Below are 26,177 nucleotides of genomic sequence, written 5' to 3' on the forward strand. Positions count from 1 at the left end.
ATTCAGCATGTACAACAAGCCTATTCAGAGTACGGGCGGGACAATGAGCCTCCCGTCTTAACTGCTGGCAAGTCTGACCGTCTCCTTTTACCATCAAGGTCTAAATTATCACTACCAAAACAACTGATCAGCGCGGACCAATCGGAATAATAGATATTAGGCAGAAACTGTGAGGTAAGTTTAAAATGCGGTTTTAACGCACTTGCATTCCACTTTCTTGTGCTTTACATATGTTGCCTGCCTTGACCCTATGAGTCACCTTCCGTGAACCAACTAATGCATGGGCAGCTGATAACGACCGGGCTACACAGTGGACCATAAAGTTGGAACATTATTTTGACTAAGTGCGAGCTGTCAGTACGCCTTCATGTCATATATTCGATAGTTGATTTATAGTGTAGCTCGGCAGCTGTCAGTGTTACTGTTCAGAATGAAAACTCCTAGCGTGAGTTTATATCTGAATGGCATGTAGCCGAGAAAAAAGTTGCTGAACGTATATACGGGCAAAGAAACTACCAAATGAATGGGTCCTTCGACGCTGTGGGCGTTGAAGTAGTTTTTCTGTACCACACTCTATAGACTCTAGATAAAGTATATTACCGGACACGTCAGAGGAATAGCTATTATGTGGTAGAAAAAGATATGTGAATATTTCGACTGAGAAACCAAAACTGGAGAGACCACTCAGACAACGAGAGCAGTGAGGGAGACAGAATTGGACTGGGTCAACGCACGGGCAGACTGACAGACAGAAAACAGAAAAAACGACGCACAGTCACACAGACATACGGACAAACACTCCATGACCCAGATAAATGACAAAAGAAAAAAGGGAAGGTGTATAGCATAGTGGTGTATAGCATATTGTTTAGATTTGTTGGAAGGTCACTGAGCCACAGAAAATATATGCGTTTGCTTCTGTTAAGGTCATATGGCTCCACTAATGCTATGCTCCTGTTATTCGGAAATCGCTGAAATTGGTACCTTTTAAAATACCAGAAAGCGGATCGCTCCCAACGCTCAAAAATGTCACATCAACGTGATTGGAACTAATGTGGATAATTGGATGGTCAAGTATGGTCTGTTTTATCTGCAAATGTAATCTCATCTGCTTTCCTTTTTAAGTTACACACTTGTTTTTATGAGTAATTTGTAATATTGCAACATTCAGCTATATGGCACCTAACACTCTTTGAGAAATTTGAAAATTATGAAAATCCAATTATCCCAAATTAGTTCCAATCGTGTTCATGACAATTTAGCCTGTTCAAGCCAAATTTTAAAGTGAGTAGTGAAAATTAATTTTGCTCTGTAACTGCACGCCATCACTGTGAAGCGTGACAATGAAAGTAATGAGAATAGCTATAAAGCAACAGACCCGGATTGGATAGGCAAGCAAGAATTTCCCACTTTGCAACAGTTCACTTATTTCCCCTATAAAACATATCAACGTGTCTAAATACTTTCTTAAACTCGCTTTCCCAAATTCCCAAATCCACTCTGTTATAAAAACTGAAACACTATTTGTTTCACATTAAACACGATCGGAACTAATTTGGGATCATTGGATTTTCATATTTTCCGAATTTCTCCAAAATGTTAGGTGCCCTATAGCTGAATTTTGTAATATTACAAATTACTCATAAAAACAAGTGTGTAACTTAAAAAGAAAGGCAGATGAGCTTACATTTGCAGATCAAATAGACATTACTTCACCATCCAATTATCCCAATTAGTTCCAATCGTGTTATCTGCAGTTTGTATATTTTAACTCGGATCCAAATAAGTGAAGGCTCATGTTTCAAGTCTTCCCCCTTTTGACCAATGACGGTAGTTATCTATTTTCTGTATCATTCAGAGATTGTCCACGACTTTCCGTTAGAGTGCCGTTGTAGTAAAACCACATGGCTTTGAAACATCAGTGTGACGCAGTTTTAGCACAGCTACAGTACGATGTTCCATTTTACTAATATGAACACTATTGTAACTAAATTGGTATAATATGGATGGCGAAGTAATGTCGATATAATCTGTAAATGTAAGCTCATCTGCTTTTCCTTTTAAGTTACACACTTTTCAATGTGTAATTTGTAATATTGCAACATTCAGCTATATAGCATGCATCTAACACTTTTGAGAAATGAAAATCCAATTATCGCAAATTAGTTCTAATCGTGTTTATGGTAATTTTCCTTCTTTAGAGTGTATTTTAAAGAAAGATAAATTTATCACCCATGGCAAGATTGAAATTTATCTATACTTCCAACTTTTATCTTACTTCTAAAGATAAAACTGAAGTACTTTTAACTAACAGCATAAAGTCATTATCCAGAATCAGAGGGAGATTTACACCGCTGTAATTCTATCAAGCGACAACAAAGCGTTACTGACAGAACTTACTGAAAACTAAACCTGCTCCAATCATCGCGCGTATTACTGAAACTTGCCGATAGTCGTTTTCCCATTCCTTCAGTTTTCTCATACCCACGAAGAAAATTTTTTGCGGGTATGCCATCTCTGGTTTTAGTCTGTCTTGGGAAGTTCGCCTACCTGAGACTCTGTCGAGATCTTGAACAGAGTAGAGACTCACAAAGTGTGTGAAGATTAATCGACTTGAATTTATTGCTGAAAAGAAAGGTTCACATCAGAGATGCCAGCTGAGGATAGTTTGTTTTCCTCTGTTTTTTTTAAAGGAATCCTTACATTGTAGATAGATTGAATTGGCTAACTTTCCAATCACTATTGAACTAATAAGGTAGTATCCGACTCGAAGGTGAAAGCCTTAACTTTGCTCAAACTTTCCTAAATGAAACTTTGAACTATTCTCTTACCAAATCAACCATTATATCGGTAGTCACCTTGCAAAGTTTGGAACTGACAAAAGAAATTGCCTAACATTTTGCGATATTTGAAATTCAAAATGGCCGCCATCCTCGTGTTAACTCAATGGGCGAAATATCAAATTTTGCATTTTCGAAAAAACTAAGACGATTAAAGTTTTTTTTTCTTTTATCTTCAAGAGCTTTAAAATGAACCTGCACAAGTGGTAAATCTAGAAAAGAATTGTGGAATTTAGTTGAGAGTGCGAATATTGTCTCCTAGACGAGTTTTACCTGCAGAGTATTTCAAATATTCTCTCATTGAAAAAGTACAGTATTTAATTTTCTCTCACGGGGCATGCGCATCAAATAGTTGAAATGTACATAATCTTCATTTATTATACAATTGCTCAATAAAAGTGCAATATATTTTCTTTCAAGGGTCCTGACTGTGGATTTAGGTGTCCATGACAAAAATTCACTGTCCACAAGATTGGTAATTAGGTGTCAGTGACGCAAACACAATCTATGTCCCTGACAACGAAATTCAAACAAGATGAAAGAAATTCGTATCGTTCACTGACCTTTATACAGCCCTCAGGACACAAAATAATATTTCAAGCAAAGAAACTTTTAGTCTATAACATTTCAAACTCAAACATACAACCCTAATAATCATATTCTCTCTGTAACCTAAAGTAGCCCTGCAGTGTACGGAAGTACATTCCTTCACACCCACAAAAATGCTGAAGAAGAATAGTAACTTTCATGCGGTCAGTGAATAACCCTCGTCGAAATTTCATATCAAATTCTTGGAAGAAAGTACAAAATCTAAATCACCAGAAACGAACCTCTATCTTCTTGACCTTGGTTTTTGTCTTTTCTGAGCCCATGAATCAGTTTCCGCTGAAAGGGGTGCCTGGGTGCTAAGGGTTGGAATGCACGGCAAATAATAATTACCTCTGAGTATGTGTTAAAATTTCATTTGACTGGATGTCATCATCTCTGTGTCAAGCCTTCATCATTTTCGAAAATGGTCGCTTCGAATAGTTAAAGGTCAGTATTAAAAGAATCACCAACATTTGTAAAGGAAAGATTTGTTTAAACTTAAAGAAAGAGTGTAAGGCGTTGGAACATAAACATCACATCAGAAGTATTTAAAGACAATAAACTTCCCTGCTCAACTTTCTATTGTTTATTGTGAGTCATCGTTGCAGCTCTCGTAGACTTAAATTCTTTCGCAATACCTCCGTACCATTCCCGGCCGAGAGAAACTATAATGTTAATCAGGCAATATTTTTGTTTCCATGACGTTCAAATGTTCGTCAAACCGGATTTTATGTCGACTGGACTTGCTTCTTGTCGCTAATGAAGTCTTGCAAGATATTCCCTTCAGACCAGTGAAAACGTAAAGAGTCACGCACTGCCTGTTGCCATGACAATAGACTAGAACAAAACAGGTGGTGCGTGAATAAAATGCTGCCTGAAAAGTATACGTCTGCTTATACTCGGTGGAGAAGACCTTTGACTCTATACGTACACGATGGACAGAGGACTGGTGCAACGGACAAAGAGGTCTTGTTTGGATAACATGCCAGTCTCGTCTGCAAAAGTGAGTTTGATCACGGTCCCTCCACAAAACAGGTCCCTCCCTGGGTTCGACAAAAGAGGCTTATAAAAGCTCTAGGGCGTCTAGAGAACATGCGAGAAACTTTTAAAGCAGAGGAGCCTTGTCCTGTTGTTCTGTGATGACTAATCGCAGCTTCAGCCAAAGCGAATGCCTACAGCTTTTACATAAGTACGGATAACCTTTGAATTCCAAGTCAAAAGGACACTGTACTGTGCCTGCTTGAAAAACCCGGTCCAGTTGTCCCCGTTGATTATCTGCCTACACATTTGCATAATTATAGAGACGAAAATACGCTCCCTTCATCCGACCACAGGGTCCGGCGAGCAATAATCGTCTAGAAATTATGAATATGATCAATAATGTCTTGTATTAAACTTTTTTTTCATTATACAAGCCTTACCTGTGTCTAGTGTATGCCTATTACTTTACCCTAGCTATCTGTGGATAGTATTTCAAGAAAACAGTCTATATCTGTTAATTGCCCTCCCTAATCCCCTTCATTAATTTGTTCTGCCGATCACTGACGCGGGGACTTATCGCCCTGACGAAATAACTCGTTAGCAGCTCATAAGGTAGTAGACGGATTAGGGAGGGCAATTAACAGATATAGACTGTTTTCTTTGAAATACTATCCACAGATAGCTAGGGTAAAGTAAGAGGCACACACTAGACACAGGTAAGGCTTGTATAATGAAAAAAAGTTTATATACATGACATTTATTGATCATATTCATAACTTCTAGACGAATATTGCTCGCGATACCCTGTGATCCGACCAACTACTACTCGATCAAATCCCACACATCGGCGATCTATATAAAACAGGCTAAGCACAGCAACCACTGCTATTTGAATTACATCAGGTATATAGAGGGTGAGCAGCTCAATTCATTGGCTGATATTCCCCTGGGGCTGTAAAAATGACCCCATTGCTCTCTAGTAATGCTGAGTGGTAGCCTAAGAAGGGCGTCAATGTTAACGAAAAAGAAACAAAATTGAATTTTGACCCCCTTGATTGCTTCTAATGCCTTTTATAGAGATGTTTGGTATGTGTGTTTCTGACCTCGGCAATCGCCTTATTTTTGCAGCGTGATTCATGATTGCTTTGTGTATTTCTTTGTGTAGTATTTACCAACTAAGTTGGTATTTACCACCCGAGTCTTCAGTCTATGGTATCATTCTATCAGCCAGTTCTGGAGCTTTAATTCTTGCAATCTTGTGCTATTTTGGTAAAATTATCTTGTTTTATTAGTTGCCGTGTTACACAGGGGTGCTGGTATCGTACCACTGTATATCTTTGAAAACGATTTCTTTACAACAGGGTTGATAAGTTGCCTTGGTCACGTGGAATTTTATAGTGTGATACCCGCATGAAACTTCAATATCATTCGGGGTGACCACTCCTATCATTGTATCGAACTCTTAGCCGTCTTCTGAATAATTTAAAGTCTTACTGAAAAGCTATCACTATTTAGCTGAACACTGACACAGATCTATAACCACGCAGGGGCAAACTGACTGCGCGTGTTCAGTCGTAAGTGTCATTTCGATAGTCTAATGCAAAATAAATGCCAAGTTAAGGAATGTGAAAGTTAGCGATGACCTTACCGTATCTGTTATTTTCCCCCGGGAAATTTGGTGTGACGGAATCAGTAATTGGCTTGGGGCCATCAAGCTGCGATCTAAGGGAGCCATCGGTTAGTACACAGGGTACAGCAGTAAGTCCCCAGGGGTGGGGGAGGGCTGGGGAGGGCTGGGGGTTTTGTGGAACGGTTTACTTTATTTGATTTTATTAATTTTGAGATATTTCAAATAAAGATTTCAACTCCAAACCGTCTGACTGCTTTCTTTATTACTACTACTAATTTTATTAATTTTGACTGGTATTTTAAATACAGATTTTGACTCCACATCGTCTGACTGCTTTCTATATTACCGACAAGTTCCTATCTCCTCTCCAACGTGTGTATACACCACTGTGATTGCTTCGCAAACATTGCCAACTGGCTAACGAGAGTTATTTTACTACTACGTGTGTGACGGCTATGGTGTTGACTTAATCAATTAATCCGTTGATACGGACAGCGGATTAGCCAGTTGGCAATGTTTGCGCAGCAATTACAGTGGTGTATACACATGTTTGAGAGGAGAAATGGACTTGTAGTAATAAAAAAAGCTGTCCTGTGGATTGAAGTCCAAATCTTTATTTGAAATACCACAGTCAAAATCTATAAAAATTATTTGTTGTAATAAAGAAAGCAATCAGAACATATGTACTTGAAATATCACAGTCAAAATAAACAAAATTAAATAAAGTAAATCAAAAACACGATTCGATTGGAACTTATTTGGGATGATTGGATTTTCACATTTTTCAAATTTCTGAAAAATGTTAGGTGCCGTATAGCTGAATGTTGCAATATTACAAATTACTCACAAAAATAAGTGTGTAATGTAAAAAGGAAAGCAGATGAGATTACATCTGTAGATGAAATTGACATTACTTCACCATCCAATTATCCCATATTGGTTCCAATCATGTTCAAAACACAAAAAAACTATCCCACCTCTCCCCGCCCCAGGAGACTTACTGCTGTACCCTATAGTTAGAACGAGAGAGTTGGCTGGCAGAGTTTTTGTTGTTTTTTTTTTTGTTTTTTTGGGGGGGTCAATTTATTTCAAATCTAGCTCCTGTGGAGGGTTACATTTTACGTTTAGTAATTTTGTGACGACTGTCAATTCTGACTTACTGTCTTGTTTACAGTATGACGAAGCCTTTCACATCAATTCTATGAGAATTGTACCAGCTGTCGCGCAATGCATCAATTATATCCCTTTAGTTCAATTTATAAATGCGTCAACTATAATGCCTAACGCAACAATAACAACAAACACATTGTACACCCACGTATGATATTTTTAGCTTTTTAACTGTTTTTATTACTGTAACAGAATATACAAAGCATCTCTCGTGATCGACAACTTTACAAATGAGATGTGCTGCAACAGTTTATTTTAATTTTTCAAACTGGAATAAGGAAAGTGTTATTTCACTTTTGACAATGAAGTGGGGACGCAAATTTTCAGTTACCTGTAAATGTAAATCAAGTACGCAAACTGACGGTCATGGCCGTTCACCTTCAACCAAAATAGTTACAACAACAGCTCACAACAGTCATGGTGATTTTATTCCTTTGTTTGTTTGCACAGCGCCTCCAATAGTTCTGTCGTGTGTGTTTGTCGGCTGAAGATATGGCTGGAAGAAACGACACTTTTGAGAAACTGTATCTTGCAGCAGTTGAGAAGGGCGATATCCAGGCTGCAGAATTCGCCCTGATGAACCCGGGAAGCATAGATATCAACGCAAAGGACATAAAGGGAAGGTCTGCCATAGAATTGGCTATCAAAGGTAGACATGCAGGTGAGATGTTTTACAATCTCAGGACTCCGTGTTCATGCAAGGGAAGAAATGTTTCATCATTTTCGTTTCGGCCGTCATTAATATCATTATGATCATGTAGTTATTATAATAATGATGACACCAGAGACAATGAAAATGTAGACGAAAATGACAATGACAACGATGATGATAACGATGATGATGATGATGGTGGTGGTGGTGGTGGTGGTGGTGTGACTTATGTGATGTGATGATGATGAAGACAACGACGACGACGACGATGATGATGATGATGATGATGATGATGATGATGATGATGATGATGATGATGATGATGATGATGATGATAACGATGATGATGGTGGTGGTGGTCGTGGTCGTGGTCGTGGTGTGACGTCATGTTATGTGATGATAATGAAGACGACGACGACGACGACGACGACGACGACGATGATGATGATGATGATGGATGATGATGATGATGATGATATGATGTTGATAATGATTGATGATGATGATGATGATGATGATGATTGTCCGTCTGATGACAACTGAAACGATAGCACTGACAATGATGAGACAAAGACAACACTCTAGCCACGGCATGTTGCACAACATCCTCTAAGAAGTTCTCGTATTATTTCATCGCAGAAATTCTACAACTTCTCTTGCAAAACGGTGTTGCCATAGGAGATGGACTCTTGTATGCTGTGGAGGCAGACTTCTATCAAGGGGTACACATCATCTGTGAATTTGTAAGACAAGATAAGGTATGTACACAGACTATGGACAGCATATTGCAGGGTAGAAAACCTCTCCTTTAGCTTTCAGCGTGACTACACCCGACAAATCAAAGAATGGCTGGACCCTGCAGAGAAACAGAAGCTTCATGTCATTTATTTCAAACCTCAGACTTTTTTTTTATTATTATGATATTATAAATTCCACTTTTATGAAATTGCTTCGTTGTTATATCTATCATCATACATCGCCTATGGTTACTCTTGCCTCCGTACTTAAAGTCTTTTATTCTGAATTTTACCAGAATCATTTGAAGGAATGTTCTTTCAAAATCACCAGAAATTGGGAATAGGTATTGCCGAAAAGCGTCTCTTGGGAATTCAAAATGGCGACTGATATCTACTCACCTCAGGGTGAACAAATCGTCTTTTCGACGTTTAATAAAAATAAATATTCTCATGCAAGCTAGGAGGGATCTTTCCTCACTTAAGATCTCGTGACGTTGTTACACAAATCATCTAATAATGTGAATGACGTTTGTTCTCATGACCTGCAGGATTATGGCCAAGCGATTATCAACAGCCGGGCCGAGGGTGAGGATTTTCATCCAGATATTACACCAATCATATTGGCCGCCCATCAAAACAGCTATGACATCATCAAGGTAAGTACCCTGTTATTATGATTCATTAATCTTTTGACTGCTGTAATTTTTCCCACTAAAATTTTTGTGCTACATGATCCTAGGTGCATTTCATGTGCTTAATCACGATTTTGATGAGCGTGATGTCATAGTTGATATGAGAGAGGCTGGAAGGGCTGTGTTGGTATTTGAGATTTTAAAAGCCACCAAATGTATTAATGATAGTGCCCTCAGCGGTAGTGTGAAGAAAAGTTCAGCATTTTGTAGATAATAATATTTGAGTTGCAGAATGCACACGATACGATGGGTATTTCGGTTCAGATTCATATCAATTTTACACAAGAGAGATTGGGAAGATTGGCTTGGAACTATGACGTTACCGAACTAGAATAAAAAATTGAAACAAAATGGAATCAAATATTTTGTTTTAAAGTCTGCGAACAATAAAAATAGGATTCTATCAGCAACAATATGCTTGTTGTAGTGAAATACAAACAGAAAGGTACACAAGTCCCAGCGTGTAGCATACTAAGGAAAGTAAATACTGGCAGGTCAACTCCAAACAGCACAATGAAATGCAGTGTTTCTCAGCAAAAGAAAACATTCAAGTCAGGACTTGAATTAATTTGACAACATTAACGATCTTCGTGCTACGGGTTGCTATATGTTTGCATCCATAAACCTAGTATTTTAGGGTTCTGTTGGGAGTAGAACAAGAAACATGAGTTAATTAACTACACATAGTAAGAAATTCTGAAAAATAGCCAAAAATTATAAATTACATTCGCGATGCAAAGTTATGTGGATGTGATGTTGTACATCGTGAAAGCATATCATAACTACATTACATTTTTATTAATCAAATCAGATCAATAATTTTGACCGAAGGAAGTTGACGTTTTACGATTGATGCATTGAGACGGGTCTTAATTGAAAGAACGAATACTTAGTGGGAGTCACCTTATACACTTACGTTATTTTAATTCCACCGACATCCTCCCCGGAAATGAATTAAGGCTCCTTAAAGTTTATAATCATATCTGCATGCTTCATCGTGGAAGACTGTAACGACCTTCAGCAAGCGTTTATATTCAGAGCGAACGGACACAGTGAATGCAAAACCGAATCCCATCTTCGAATCACGTTCATCGGTGGAACTGGAATAATGTAGTTCGCGCCTCGAAAATAAAAGACATAAAGTTTTGCTAAATCTTTCCTCGAGAAGACTTTAAACCATTCTCCTTCAGTGTCAAGGATAAGAATTTGGGTACCAGAGAAACAAATTACCGGACATTTGCAAATATTTGAAATTCAAAATGGCCGCCATACCTGTGTTATCGCTATATGAGATAAGTAAAGTTATAGATCTTTACAAAACTAAGCTTGTGAAAACTTTATTTGTCCATAAGCTGCAAAGTGAGTCCACATAAGTCGTAGGACAACAGAGTATTGTTAAAGTTAAAGAGTCCGAATGTCTGTTCTCGAGATGCAATCAACGTAAACAAGAATATATGATCATCATGTGTCTAGAGAATGATATATTGATAATCAGAATCGGGATTTGTACTTACCGCCACCTTACATTCAATTTTAAAGTTGTTGCTGCACTACAAAAGTTATATCGAGGACCCAGCTGATGGAAGCTATGTCACCAAAAGGCATACGCTGCAACATTCACTCGGCATGCTGAATGTTTTCCGAGCTCTGAGTAGTGAAGCTTACATATCTCTCACTGAAGAAGATCCGATTGACAGGGCTTTTAAGGTAAGTAAAGCGCCCTCGTACGACCGTCTATAGTTAGGTATGGCCTACATGACTCATAGCGCCCTTACACAAACTTCCTAGTCGATGATGTCACTCCACGGGACAATGGTGGCCTAACGAGACTGTTACGCTATCTTGTCTAAAATTATTTCAGGTTTTAATGTATTTGTAATTTCATCTACTTATATATGCGAGACGTGTAAAATAGATGCATAACGAAAGAAAATTTAACAAAATGTAATACGTAGGACATGTGGCCAACTTGTGAAAAGTTCATAACATATTAAAGGGACAAAGACGGCCATTTTTCATGAATTTTGTTTGATACGGAATACTACTTTTATTGTTTGACATGTAGAAAGAGACTGAATAAATGGGTGACCATGCATATATTCGACCCCGGTTTTAGACAAATTAAATGAAACCATCGCGAAAAAGAATTAATGGTCATGACCATTAATTCATTTTCGCGATGGTTTCGTGTATCGTGTCTAAAACCGGGGTCGAATATATGCATGGTCACCCATTCATTCAGTATCTTTCAACATGTCAAACAATATAAGTAGTATCTCATATCAAACAAAATTTATGAAAAATTGCCGACTTTGTCCCTTTAACAACATGAATGTGAGTGCTATACATTCAAAATAGGTATGTATGTAAATTGTCATTGTTTTGTAAAGAAAAAAAATATTAGCAACGAATTTCCAATATGATTGATTGATTGATTGATTGATTGATTGATTGATTGATTTATGCACACGAATTGTCCGCAAGTATTTTTATTTCAATGCCTCTAGCTTCTTCAGAAACATTAAAATAACCGGTACAGGGCTTTAGAGACGTAACAAGAGTTCATTATGTTTGCCAACAGTCTAATCATATTTTTTAAAGTTGCAATATAAAACGCCTTGAAACAGAATTGAAATACGACGTGTGTTGTTACACAAAACAAACCTATCAATATTTTGGGGCCTAGCAGGCCAGCCTTCATGCATTTAGTGATTGAAATGGTCTAAACAATGACAAATTGTCCTACAACCACTCAGAACTCTTTACTTAATCCATGAAACATACTTCTATCCTCTCAGCTGAGTGTACGTTTGCGAGAGGCCAGTCACCGGGAGTACGAGTTCCGACAGGAGTACCTGGACCTGTCCAAACGGTGTGAGGAATTCGCAGCAGACTTGTTGGGACAGACACGAAACACGGACGAGCAGACGGTGGTTCTTACGCACCACGAGAAAGTAAAATACCTAGGCAGCCATGGAATGACCGATGGCCTACCGTTGAGGGCGTTCCAGGCCGTTGAAATGCAACAGAAAAAGGTAGCTGTAGAATTGGTCGACTCACGGTCTCGGACTCGTGGTCGAATGTATCATAGTGATTCCACTACTACTGTAATATTGAATCTTTGTCTGTCGGTGCGCTATATTCAAATTAAAATATTATGCCTGACAGAATCGATTATTAAAAACTCGTAATCTGAATAAAAAGTCACTGTATATTAATGTCGTTTGTCGGTGGAAAGCCAGATCTGACTTTGAATACAATTGCTTGATTCATTTCAAATAAAATGAGAAGGTACACAATGTTTTTTACTAATGTCAGTTATTCACTATTTTAAAATATAGGAAGTTTAAAGTGGAATTTACTTACTAAAGACATTTTCTACATTTTCTGTTGATGCCAACAGTCCAATTTTTACAGTGATATTGCGAGCGGATCGTTCAAAATTGAGGAAAAAAATGTATGATATCAGGACGCGACTCCCTAAATCCAATTGTCTGACGACTGCGACTGAGCATACACCCGAGCTCAGTGGTGTTTTGACTATCAATGACTACAATAAGTACTATTCGTGTCACCACAATGTACCACACCGTACGCTCTGCGTTAAAACTTGTGGGACCTGCGTCCTCCCTAACTCATATTACAAAAGCGCCAATGATGGTGGCCGATGCTGGCGCACTGACATCCAAGGTCCAAAATGTCGACAATTTCATTTGAAAAAACTTGCGAGATTCGCAAGTTAAAAGTGGACGGTTAGTGGATTGTTAGTAAACAAATTACACGGTTAAGGCATTTCTGTTTTCCAGGGTCATGTTGAAAGAAGTATCCGACGGTTACCTCGACTGCACTTGGGATCTCTCATCCGATCGCCCTTACCAGTGGGTCAATCGCCGTGGCGTTGGTTTTCTGACGTATTTTCTGCTTTGAGTGCAGATTTTTTTTATTTCACCGACTTTCGTCGAACAATGAAAATCGTCGTCATGATCTTAGACTAGTATCTTACAACAATAGATGATTTGTAAAGGTCAGCCCTTTAGTTCCCTAATTTCTGTTTTCCTTGGAATGCTGACGTCATGCGCGTGTTCGTTATTTATATCCTCCAGTTCGTCGCCCATCCTCATTGCCAGCAACTGATGGTGGAGTACTGGTACGCCGACTTGAAGTCCTGGCGACACAAAAGTCTGTTGGAAACCGCGCTGTATTCGCTTGCCATCTGCGTGGGTTTCCCATTCCTCTCAGTCGCCTATCTCCTGTTTCCCCTGGGTTCATTTGGACGTTTTATGAGAATCCCGTGAGTATGTGACATGCGACTTGCACTAATGTTTTGTCCAATAACCGTTGCAGTGTAAAAGTGTACAAATACAATGTTTCTGAAAACACATCGGGGAACATTAAACTTTTTCATGGGGAGTAAACTCAAGATATCTGCAGAGCCAATTCAAGTCAAAATCATAACTACAGAGAACCTAAGTGGTGTGCTTGCCCGTCCGTCAATCACGTAAACAAACTCTGACTCCATAAATTGATTGATCGATCCATATGTCGAATCGATCAGCATTTTTTATGGACCAATAAACTATCCATTTGCGACGCCATATCAAATTAAACGGAGTGTGTGGTAATGTTACTGGGCCAGTAGCTGTAACTATGCATTGTTTTCATTATTTTTCTTTTGTATAGTTAATCTTCAGTTCCAGTTCGACTCTCCGAAACATGTTAAACACAAGGCTTGATATATGCATAACTTTAAACTCAGTTATTGTTTACATTTTGAATGTGGACCAGAATTCGCTTCTCAACTGTCACAATACAGTCTATATACACAGACCGAATTGACAAGCTAGATATATGTCAATATGTTTTAGGATGTAGTACAAAAAAAAAACTGTCGTTGATTTTAAAGAAAAAAAAATGAAAATATCAACAATTACAGCTACCGGCACTTTAAACAGTCCTATAAGGTATTCAAGTTGATCTGTTCAATACAATGACGCTTTTTTTCTGTGTATTATTTTTTTTTAAACTTAGTATCCGTGATGCATCAATTTAATTATTCAACGATGACATAGTCATTCATGTCAACTGTCTCCTGAACGATTAAGAGCAAAGAATTCGCAAACAAGTTCATGATTGTGCTGCACTACTGACTCCACGCCCTGACGTGATCACACGCACACTTACATGCCTTACAGTACCTTCATTGCATTTGTAATCTTGCAATATTTGTTTTTCTTTCTTTCACGTACAAGGTACGTAAAATTCCTGATGTACTTGGCGTCTTTCATTACTTTTCTGGTTATTTTGTACTTGACGTCGGAAGACATCGGCAGAGGGGACTCGGACTACAAACGGTACTTCCAAGAATTTGCCGACAGCAAACTAAACAAGGATACAATTACAAAACTGTTTAACCTGCGACGCGGACGACGCTTCGATGTCACCGAGTTATTCATAATTGCGTGGATTGCCGGTAAGGCGCCGCTTGAAATAAAATTCTTTGTTTGCCGTCCACGTGCTAGTAAGTTTTCAGAGAAAATTAAGAAAACAAACACAATTTTAACACTACTACAAATAAAAATATTGTTTTTTCGACAAGAACCCAAATAAAAATTGAGCGTATGTTAACACACTTGTGTATTTTCTGTGTTTGTTTTTTCCGTGGTTGGCCGGTAGGTTTTTTCAGAATTCACGGATGGCAAACAAAGAATTTTCGAGAATTTTCGAGAGAACCAAATATCTGTCCTCCGACGCGCATTCTACGTTACCCCATACGTTCGCCCATGGCAGTGTAATACATTAAAGCGAACAACGAAAATACTGTCATATCCTTTTCCTGGCATAAGTAGGATTCGTAACTTTAGCAAAATAAAATTGCAAATTTATTATTGATTATTGGTGGAAAGGGGCCCGTGAAGCTATATATTATATATATATATATATATATATATATATATATATATATATATATATATATATATATTATATATATATATATATATATATAAACATATTATATAATATACATATAAATATACATATATAATATACATATACATATATATATATATATATATATATATATATATATATATATATATATATATATATATATATATATATATATATATATATATATATATATATATACATAATGCTTTAGGATCCAGGCACTGTAATTTTCCAGGGGGACATCTGTATACTTCGATATATATATATATATATATATAATATATATATATATATATAATATATATATATATATATAATATATATTTCTATATTATATCTATATATATATAATATATATGGCCAGTCAGCTTAAGGGACTGGACACAAATTACAGGGGGGGGGCGGTGTTTTTTGGGGGTGAGTCGCCATTTTTCGCGCAAGCATTTTTGAAGGGTCATAAAATTTTGTGCAAGTCTATGGAGGAGGGTCACCTTTTTATGCATCAAAGCTGATATTGCATGTGCACGTATTGGAGAATATGGAACACTGAAAAAAGAAAAAATACCTCCTGGCACTTCATTTTCTGTCATTTCCTTTTTCGGCGCGGCCTTCGGGCGCAAAGTTTAAGGGTATAATAAACAATGTATTGATGATCCAAGCAGCCACATTGATTTAAGTTGTCATGATTTCTACTTATCCAACTCCTCTATTGTGCATATAAACTGTCCCCTATAATGACGCTTTCAATAACAATTTGGGAGATCACTTGTTTGATATCATTCTCCCATTGACAATACGTGGGTATAAGTCGGTGTCAAATGTTCATGTCGCTTTGAGGACATTGACAGAATACAAACTATTCCGAATAGTGCAAAATGTCATCAATAACAACTGGAAGCTTCAGGTCGAACAACTTTTGAATAACAATTTAGGATCAGATAACCTATGAGTTATTTGTAGTTTCCTCATAGCCTACAATGTATAGTGAATCAACATTTTGGTGAAATTCCAAAATCAAATTTCTTGCACAACCATGGACTTGAAACCACTCTAGTCTAATCATTAACATTAATACTAATAATTAGGTGTACATAAATGCACAGATTTACCTAGTTTTGTATTGGAAAAAATATTCATAGTTTCATCATAGACTGCCATGCATAGTGAATCGACATTTCAGTGAAATTCCAAAATCAAATTTCTTGCACAACCATAGACTTGAAACCACTCTAGTCTAGTCATGAACATTAATACCAATAATCGAGTGTACATAAATGGACAGATTTTTCTATTTTTGTATTGGATAAAAATTATTCATAGGGTTTCATCATAGACTGCCATGTATAATGAATCAACATTTCGGTGAAATTCCAAAATCAAATTTCTTGCACATACATGGACTTGTAACCACTCTAGTCTAATCAAGAACATAAATATCAATAATCAAGCATACATAAATACACAGATTTGCCAAGTTTTGTATTAAAAAATTATAGTTTCGTCATAGACAACAATTTATAATGGATCAACATTTTATGCAAAATTCCAAAAACAAATTTCTTGTACACAGATGCACGTGTTACCACGCTCTTCTACTCAAATACAATTATATCAATTATTCAAGGTCCATATATGCACAAATAGTGCATATTTTCATTTACAGTTTGTCATAGACTCCCATGAAAGTGGATCAACAGTTGAGCGAAATTCCAAAATCAAATATCTTGTTCACATGAGCACTTGTAAACAACCCATGCTAATCAAGTATATTTATATCAGTTATTAAACATCTATAGATGAAACAGATATTGCTATATTGGAAAATACGCGTTCATAGTTTTCTTATAGTCGACTACCATGTATAGTGAATCAGCATTATCGATGAAATCTAAAAAAGTTACATTTTTTGTACATGCATGCACTTTTTACCTGCCACTTCAAGCAAAGTACATTTACATGAATTATCACACACATATGATTTGATATTTTTTTGGACAAAGCATTATATCGGCCACATTTTGCCTTCCTTTTGGGAGGGGACTTCAAAAGTATGGCAAGTCAGAGGGAGGTCTTGAACGCATTGCAGGTTTGTTGGGCGTGTATTGAGTAACAGGGTAGGGTCACTTATTTTCATGCACGGATAAGGGGGAGGGTCACTAATTTTTGTGCATGAACTTTTGAAGGGTCACTATTTTGATGCAGTGGTGTTTCGAAAACACCCCCCTGTAATTTATGTCCAGTCCTAACTGTCCAAAAAGGTGAGCGGCGGAGAACAGTTTTTCTCTCGACCAAAAGGTTGGCGGGAAAAAGGGCGGACAGGTAATGTTTTCTGTCGTCTTTGAACAGAAAACGTTTATTCTGTAGATAAGTAACTTTGGTAAAGCCTTAGTCGGCTGAAAGGGATTGGTATCCGGTTGTTTGGTGGCTCTAGGTTGCCGATGGAGAATCGGGCAATGCAGATCACGTGGTTGCTAGAGGTAAATCAACGGCTTTTGCAGTGAGTAGCTAGGTATAGACATCTTTACCGACTGGAAGAGGGCAAGCAGGATTGTAACCACTTCGTCAAAATCCCTGTTATGATTCGTTAATTAATGGTCACGTGGTATGCATAATATTCGGGTAGTACCATACGTTTTTTTCCTTTTCGGGCCTGAGAGTCGCCCCAAAAAGACTTTGTTTTCCTCGGCCTACGGCCTCGTGAAACTGACTATTTTGGGCGTGAATCTCTGGCCCCAGGCAACAAAGGGCGATCTACCCTCTGGCCAGTCAATTTGTGTATAATGTGACCGCTTGTGAATGGGTAGACCCAGTTGGTGAGAAGGGACTGGAGTTTTCAAAATTGTGGTTTGGGGTTCATGCATGCATGTATACCCTTCCCATGACATAATGCCCCAACTCCTGGTTTTTACTTTTGTGTAAAGGCTGCAGCCTTACGAATAAGAAGAGTTTACTGAATCCCTAACAGCAACAAATGCTTGGTGGTAATGAAATCACGTCTTTGTGCACACCAGGTATGACATGGCGTGAAGTGAAAGAAGTGTGGTGGAATGGATTTCATCGCTACCTGACCGACGCTTGGAACACCATGGACTTTGCCATGATAGCTCTCTTCTGGTGTTGGTTTAGTTTACGAATTGTATCGTATTTTATTGTAAGTTTAAATGTGCCATAATTTGTATAGTCTGTCTGTCTGTCTGTCTGTCTGTCTGTCTGTCTGTCTGTCTGTCTGTCTGTCTGTATGTATGTATGTATGTATGTATGTATGTATGTATGTATGTATGTATGTATGTATGTATGTGTGTGTGTATGTATGTATGTATGAATGAAGGCATGTATGGGACGTTCAGGGCGGAGCCTCCTTTAAAAGGACGCGAAGCTATTGCGGCGTTCACTGTGTAAGTGGACACCAAACAGACAACACGCGGGCAAACGCTCCAGAACATGCCTATTTTAGTTTTCTCCGGCCGCAAAAACGCAGAGAGACTGCCAAGCCGTCAGCCCGAAGCTGCTACCGATCGAACTCTGTGGTTATATTCAAATTTTACCGCCACTGGAAGACGATTTCTTAGGAAATTCTAGCGTTGGTGGTGGGGAATCAATGACCGTTGGCGATTTGAACCGACCGTCAATCAAACGCTTGTATAAACTCTGTTTGCAGGATTAGCAAAATGTGACAAAAGGTTGAGATCAGTTTGTCTAATTAATATTATAGAAATCAAACATCGTACCGTCCAAGTGTTTGCCTGGAGGAGAAACTCCACCATTGCGAGAACCTGGGATTGAAAATTGCGGCTTTAATGATTAGAATGACCTAGATTTTGATTTGCAAATCAAATGTGAACTTATGAAGATGATAATTTCGCCCCGAAATAACTTGTACGAACAAGAGATGTATTTCGGCGTTGTGAAAATAGTACTCTATCTTATCGAATGTAATATATTCCGTAATTGTGGGGGAAAGCAACAAATTATGCAATATCGTCAAACTTGTGTTACAGGAAAAACGGAAAGAAGAAATTTACTATGCCTCTTTGGATAGAAGAGACCTGAATGACACAATCGAAAATAGCACAGTCACAGCGCCATACACTGCTGTCGGAACACTGGATGCATTTGGAAGTGTGGCAGTAAACGTCGCGGCAAATGACACCAACACACTGATCGTTAACGAACACATAGAAACCCGTCGCCTCACAGAGCAGCTCATCGACAACATGGCGGCCATCGTGGTCAAAAACCTCACTGAAGTAATCGATCAGAATTCGTGCGCAGCGACGATCATGAATTTGACGACTATCTTGACAACGTACATCCGGCAAAGCACACAGACAACGTCTGCACAGGATCGATCCACTAATTATCAAAATTACTACTTTCTTTCCCCGCGAGAATTCTGGAACCAGTGGGATCCGACTTTGGTCTCAGAACTACTTTTCTCGCTTGCGTCGGTGCTCTCTGTGCTGCGGCTTATGCAGATGGTGGTCATAAGCGAATTCGTGGGCCCCATGCAAATATCACTGACAAAGATGGTTTACGACATTTTACGGTTTCTCTTCATCTTCGCGCTTGTATGGCTTGCCTTCTCGCTCGGAATGACACAAATTTATTGGAGTTATTCGGCTGGTGAACAGCTGGTGTGCATACAGCAAGGGAAGGATAACTGCAGTGACAAGGCTTTCGGATCGTAAGTGCTGAAAAAAAACCCAGAGCCTAGTTATAGTCTCAAAATTGATTGTTTTCCGATTGTTTATTATATGAACAAACGACTGATCAAACATACAATGTTCAGGATTCATGGTGCCATTGTTGCTCCGTTCGATAACACTCGTGGTGCTTTTAATCGGCGTCCAAAATGCGCTTGTGCGACTTTCCTGTTTACAAACAATGTATTTCATTCACGACATCTAGATGCATCACATCAACATAACGTCAACAATTACATTTTGAGATGTACATGATGACAAATCTCTTCTAACTTTCATCAAACGCCAACCTACCTTGAGCGCAATTTGGACGACCCTAAGAATTTTAGTGTATGTATAGTGTATGTATATTTCGACATGTTTTCACAGAATACAGCAAAGCATGGCAACCCTGTTCTGGTCGTTGTTTGGATTATCGGAGTTGAGCAATCTCAAGGTCGACGGCGATCATAAATCAACGGAAGAGTTCGGCATGGTTTTGTACGCATTTTACTACGTTATTGCTGTTGTGGTTTTATTGAACCTGATAATCGCCGTTATGAGCAACACGTACACCAGAATAGAGGTAAAAACACAGTTTGACTTGTCATCCAATCACAGTTAACCAGACTACAAGCAAATTCGTCATATGAAATCCTATTGGTTTACAACACGAAGCCGGGAGGGTTGAGTACAGAGTTTTATGTGCAACTAAACAGACGGTGAATAAAGCGTGTATTTGCTATATTTATTGGTATAAGCAAGGGCTGGAGATACCATTAAAATCAACAATTATCGTTATACTTTGGAAGAATAAGGGCCAGGCATGTCTCAACGTGGTTGGGAAGGTATCGTGGGGGCTTGTCATATTTGGTGCAAGAGCGATAATGACCGATCGATGACCTGAATTCCGTAAACATATTTAATGTCACGTGACTGCCTTCTTGCTTCAGGTTGGTGAAATTGGCGGCGCATTTGTGTTCTGTTGGTTGCGTTTGTGTAACCGGTTTTGATAAAACAACGCAGACACCAATCACTGCTGTTACTTTGCTTCCCTTGTAGGAAAACGCCGACACCGAGTGGAAATTCTCTCGCACTGAAATGTGGATAGGTTTCTTTAAGAAGGGGTCAGTACTGCCGCCACCTTTCAATGCCGTCCCGAGTCTCAAGTCAGTCTGTGCCATGTTCCGCTCCGTCTACTACGTCATGTGCCGAAAAGCTGGCAGAAAGCGAAGCGAGGTGAGATGTCTGGCTTTATTGCAGAGACAGCGTCCATGTATGGTTGGCGCTAAAATCCTGTTGGATAGACCAAGTAATAGCACTGAAGACACATTCCATACAATATGCCGTTTTATTGTTTAAAAATGATTTCTGTTCATGTTTGAAATTCCGTTGTCAACAACTATATGGGCACTTCACACACAGTGTCTGTAAAAGCTGAAATAGGCCATTGCGACACGATTTGGCGAGTGGGATAAGTAACTATGCTAGTTTAGTTTGTTTGCATATACTTGCTTAATAATTCGGCGCGCAATGCGAGTCTCTCGCCGTTTTAAGCAATCCCCACTGCGACAATGCGATAAATAAGCGGCCCTTTTTGAAAGCTTGATGCACACGTTCCTCAGAAAACTGGGTCTATAAGTTGAATTGCGATTCAGCTAAACTTCAAAGCCTTCTCAATGCTTATTTAATCTGATTGCTTTGGTCAAAATTTTGTCGACAATCTAATCCGACAACATGGTGTATTTGATCGACAGAAAATGAAATAACTGTTCCGGCAATTGTTACTACCCCCCCCCCCCCCCCCCCCGTGAATTTTCTGTCTGCGGAATCAAAAGTGCGGGAGTTGATGGGGGCGATGCCCCATCTTTTCTTTCGGGTAGAGCGCGTCTCGGGGATAGATAGTCGGCCTCGCAAATTTCTACATTTCCTTTCTGATCTACCACTTATGGGACCACATTTTAAAGCTCCTGGAGAAAAGGAAAACTTTCACCGGCTTAGTTTTTTCGAAAATTGAAAATTTAATTTTCCCCATAGAGTTAACACAGGAATGGCGGCCATTTTGAATTTCAAATATCGCAAAATTTTGGGACATTTGTTTCGCTAGTTCCAAACTTTGTACGGTGACCCCTGTTTTTTATTGTTGATTTGGTAAGAAAATGGTTGAAAGTTTCATTCAGCAAAGTTTGAGCAAAAGTTCAAGTCTTTCACTTTCGAGGTGCACACGAGACATGCATTCAACATGAGAAAAGGACAAATACAATCATAGGCCTAATAAGTGACTACACTATGCGATCTTGGAGTTAATTAAGGGGCATGGGATTCTGAAGTTCTATCCTGTAAGGTAGATTGGTTGTTCTGTCACGTCCACAATTAATAATTTTCACCAACAAACATAACATAACCTTTCTACCTCTCCACAGAAACGTAAAGAAAAGACCAAGCAGAAAGTACACGAGTATCAGGTGAGGAATGTGACAAAATTATGAATGGCGATGTTTTAGTAGTTTCTGCCACAGAGAACAATCATAATTGAATTCGTCCTGACCCATATTTCTTTTACCGACACTACGGGTCAACTTTGAGCTATTTCGAAATGTCAGCTTTTCCAACGGCCAGCAAAACTGAACCTCTACGCTCGTACGCCAATTAGTGCCACATTCTGTGTTGTGTATTTTGCTAAGGAAAAAAACTACAATGGATTATGATCTTTAATTACTGGAGTAAATGACTGTGACAACCAAACTTTTTCGATTTCAGCGTGTCGTTCGCCAACTCACCTTGCGGTATTTCGCGGAGAAGAGGACGAGTCTCAGTCGTGAGTCTGACGTTGATGGCGCTATCGGCGTAGGGTTTGTGAACTTCAAAGATGATATGTCGGCGTTCAGGTACCAACTTCATTCACTTTCGACAAAGTTTCCGAATTATTTGTGAAGTAATGATAAAGTGTCAACTTTAAATGACATTGCTTATAGAATGAATATGAATAGAATAGAATAGAATAGAATAGAATAGAATACAATGGAACAGAATAGAATGGAAAAATAGAATATTTGCTCACCATATTAAACTTTCATCATCAAGGTTTGGTCAAAAACCATTGATTTCAATAGTAAGTGTACACCTAGTACCTAGATGTAGTATGTACAAAGAAATGTTGGGGGAAAGAATAAAGTTGAAAATCTCAATCCAGAAGAATTGCTACGCCAATGAACTCACTTGTTCCAAATTCTGTAACAAGAAAATTTCCCCTGGGTTTTTCCGTCATTTTTGACATAGTGGTTTCAATGTTTTCTGTATTACAAAAACTTGGAAATATAAAAATATTGACGACAATATGTCAAACGATGGCTCCGTCACTTTCCCCACCCTCGAGAAACTTTAAGTTTTGCAAATGGTTGATGCATGCACGAACTTCAAGTTTCCACTCTTACCTGAGCTCCGGTTGCTGGGTTACTGCTGACGCCGCGTGCCGTGGTGCACAGCTGAATCTTTCAACGCAATCTAAGTATCTGTGAACTGTATTTGTTCGTGGCTGTCCGTTTTCAAACATGGATTGCGTAGTGAATATTCTTATCCAATCACTCGGAATGTAATTTAAATCCAGCTTTTGGACTAACTTTACGTTAAGTTCCATATACATTCACAAACTCTAAATTCTAGTTGCCTCGGCTCCTAGATGAAATTAATTTCATATATTTCGTAAATTCAATAAATTTCAGTTCGTGTATCAAAATCATTCTTCTGTAACTGTCTTTTTTGTTATACATTTACATTTATGATCAGTAATTTTACTTTATACTTCTAAATCACTCAATATCTTATCGATTTGTAAAATATGATTCATTATTATGCATCTAACACAGAGAACAATATTCTTTACGTTCGCTAAAAGAGCTGTATGGAACGCCCGTTCCGCTACCACTTTTCAGATGATGTCCCAACCAGACCCCATCTGCAGTTCATTCTGCGGCTGCATCTAGCATCCTTGCACTCACTGTTGAACGGTTGCATGAGACCCATTGGACGATTGCCAGAATGTCATCGCGGCCTTTACGTGTAGTTCACAGGCTGTCCAGAAGGGTGTGCTAGATAGCGTTCCATACTTGTGCTGTAAATCGGAAGGAAAAATCTTGAACTTTCATTAAAACAGTCAATAGGCTACTCGGTCCATTTGACGCCCCAGTCACTAATGTAAGATGTTAAAATACCACAAAGGATGCACTGGGGCATTGTCGCCGCGCATCGCACTGTGCGAATACTGCACCAATGTCCCCGTTTATCCTTTGCTCACAGGCGCTCGTGGCTGGATAGTCTGCTGGATCGATCAATTTTCTGCTCGACCAATCGATCCCGTACTCGATCTGCCTGCCACTGCAACCTGTTCAGTGCAGGACAGATCGAGTACGGTCGAGTCTAGCAGACTACGCAGCCCACGGGCGCCTGTGCCTTTGTTCTATCGTCGTACGTAATAACCTCATAATATTTTCTTTTCTGACTCCGAAGGTTTGACTTATATGAAAGTATCCGGAGGGTTGAAGAGACTCTGTCGTTGTCTAAAACGGAGAATCTGCGCATGTTTGAAAGGATACTGAAGATGCAGGAAGCCCTGTGTCAGGGAAAGTTGGATGAGACGGACGCCATCAACGAACTACAGCAGAAACTTGCAAAGGATTCTGAAGAAGAGTATCTGAAAATGAGATTGTTGGAAGACAGACATGGAGGAAATCAATACGATAAGAGGAAAGGTGGTTCCCGGATGTTTAAACGGATGGCAGTGGAGCTCGACCGTGTGAAGGGAATGCAGCCGATCGTTGAGCGAGACACGAACGCCACGGGAAGGTCGCCGTGGAGGAGAGAGAATGAAACGCGGGTGACGCCAGAAGATACATCCCGAGAGACAGCAGTTGGGTCGCACGTAGTACACGTACACAACGACTTTACTGATGAGGACGATGAGGGCGACGTGCGGAGCACGCCATCAACGACGAAACTGGAGGGTGGCTTGCAGGAGCTTCGCGGTGATGGTAGTGAGACAGGTCAGGAGCAGAGAGTTGGAGAGACTCTTAACCAGTCACCGATGAAGGGTAACGCATTCGGAATGAACAGAATTAAATACATACCACCACCATCGTCGAGCGAGGGCGCTTCAAGTCAAAGAAATAGTGAAGATGAACATGCGGGCACTACGCCGCCCATGTACAAATTGTTTGAAAAATTAATTTCAGATGCTTAATGACCAAAAGTGTCCATGGAAAGCAATATGAAATACTGTGTCAATCTATGTCATATTTTAAGATATTTATAGATAACTGATAGTACGATAATGTTATACTTAAAACAACTGCAAGGTGTCGGTGTTGGGCTGATAGATATGCGTCGACGTCGTAACGTGATGATGATGATGATGATGATGATGATGATGATGATGATGATGATGATGATGATGATTGGTTGCTGCGGTTATTTTGATGGCAGACGATTTGATATCCGCAATGCTGATTAAGTATGGTGGCGATTACTTCCAATCACTTTGACAACCACGAAGACGATCATTAACGCCATCGTAGTCTTTATGAATATCAAATTTAGAAGAAGGGTCTTGAGGTGATATTTCCCCAGTAGGCAAGGTTTATTCAACAACGTAAAATGCGCATGGATTCCCGACTAATATGTTAAATCGACTGCAAAAAATGAATACTCAAACGGACATATGGAACAGCAGATAAATCTGAAAATGTCCCACCACATACGTGTAATGTATTGTTAAGACACTGAAAGAGTTTGTAATTTGTACATCTTAGTGTATAGAAATAGTCTACAGTATAGGTCTTCTACATAAAATGACGCACAGAGTTTGTACAATTAGGTAATTATTATATTTTTTAAAGCATACAATCGAATTACTTTTCTTTGGGATCTCAACTAACTCAGGCCGCATTTTATACATGGTGATCCAGGGCAATAATTATATTACGGCTGATCATAGTAAATTTTTATAATGTATACACTTTTGATATCTATTTACATGTTATCTCCTTACCTCGCTGAACCGTGTCTCATTTCTAAATGCAATAAATTTTATCTTTTTTAACAAACTATAAGCTCTGCCTTGACACGTGAATCACGTTCAGGGTCTCGCGGTCGTTTCTCTCGTCGACCTTGGCTTTGTTTGAAAACAATAAGCAAAAGAAAATCTGCCGTGTGGTCGATGTTTGTTAAGCCTACGAAAAAGGATTGTCCATTTTTTCCATGC

At 38.8% G+C, this 26,177-nt stretch overlaps 1 protein-coding gene across 1 annotated transcript; it reads left to right on the top strand.

Moving 5' to 3' along the window:
• Window positions 1-26,025, top strand: LOC139126111 (short transient receptor potential channel 4-like). Its single transcript, XM_070692162.1, has 15 exons — window positions 1-174; window positions 7,660-7,870; window positions 8,501-8,619; window positions 9,147-9,254; window positions 10,830-10,997; window positions 12,089-12,325; window positions 13,394-13,581; window positions 14,540-14,760; window positions 18,251-18,390; window positions 19,238-19,923; window positions 20,312-20,507; window positions 20,984-21,160; window positions 22,345-22,386; window positions 22,682-22,809; window positions 24,428-26,025. Exons 2-15 carry the CDS (start codon window positions 7,702-7,704, stop codon window positions 25,155-25,157), a joined length of 3,309 nt encoding a protein of 1,102 aa, XP_070548263.1. The 5' UTR covers window positions 1-174; window positions 7,660-7,701; the 3' UTR covers window positions 25,158-26,025.
• Window positions 26,026-26,177: the final 152 nt, after the last annotated feature.

The sequence above is a fragment of the Ptychodera flava genome, assembly GCF_041260155.1.
Source record: "Ptychodera flava strain L36383 chromosome 3 unlocalized genomic scaffold, AS_Pfla_20210202 Scaffold_26__1_contigs__length_13983176_pilon, whole genome shotgun sequence".
Classification (NCBI taxonomy): Eukaryota; Metazoa; Hemichordata; class Enteropneusta; family Ptychoderidae; genus Ptychodera; species Ptychodera flava.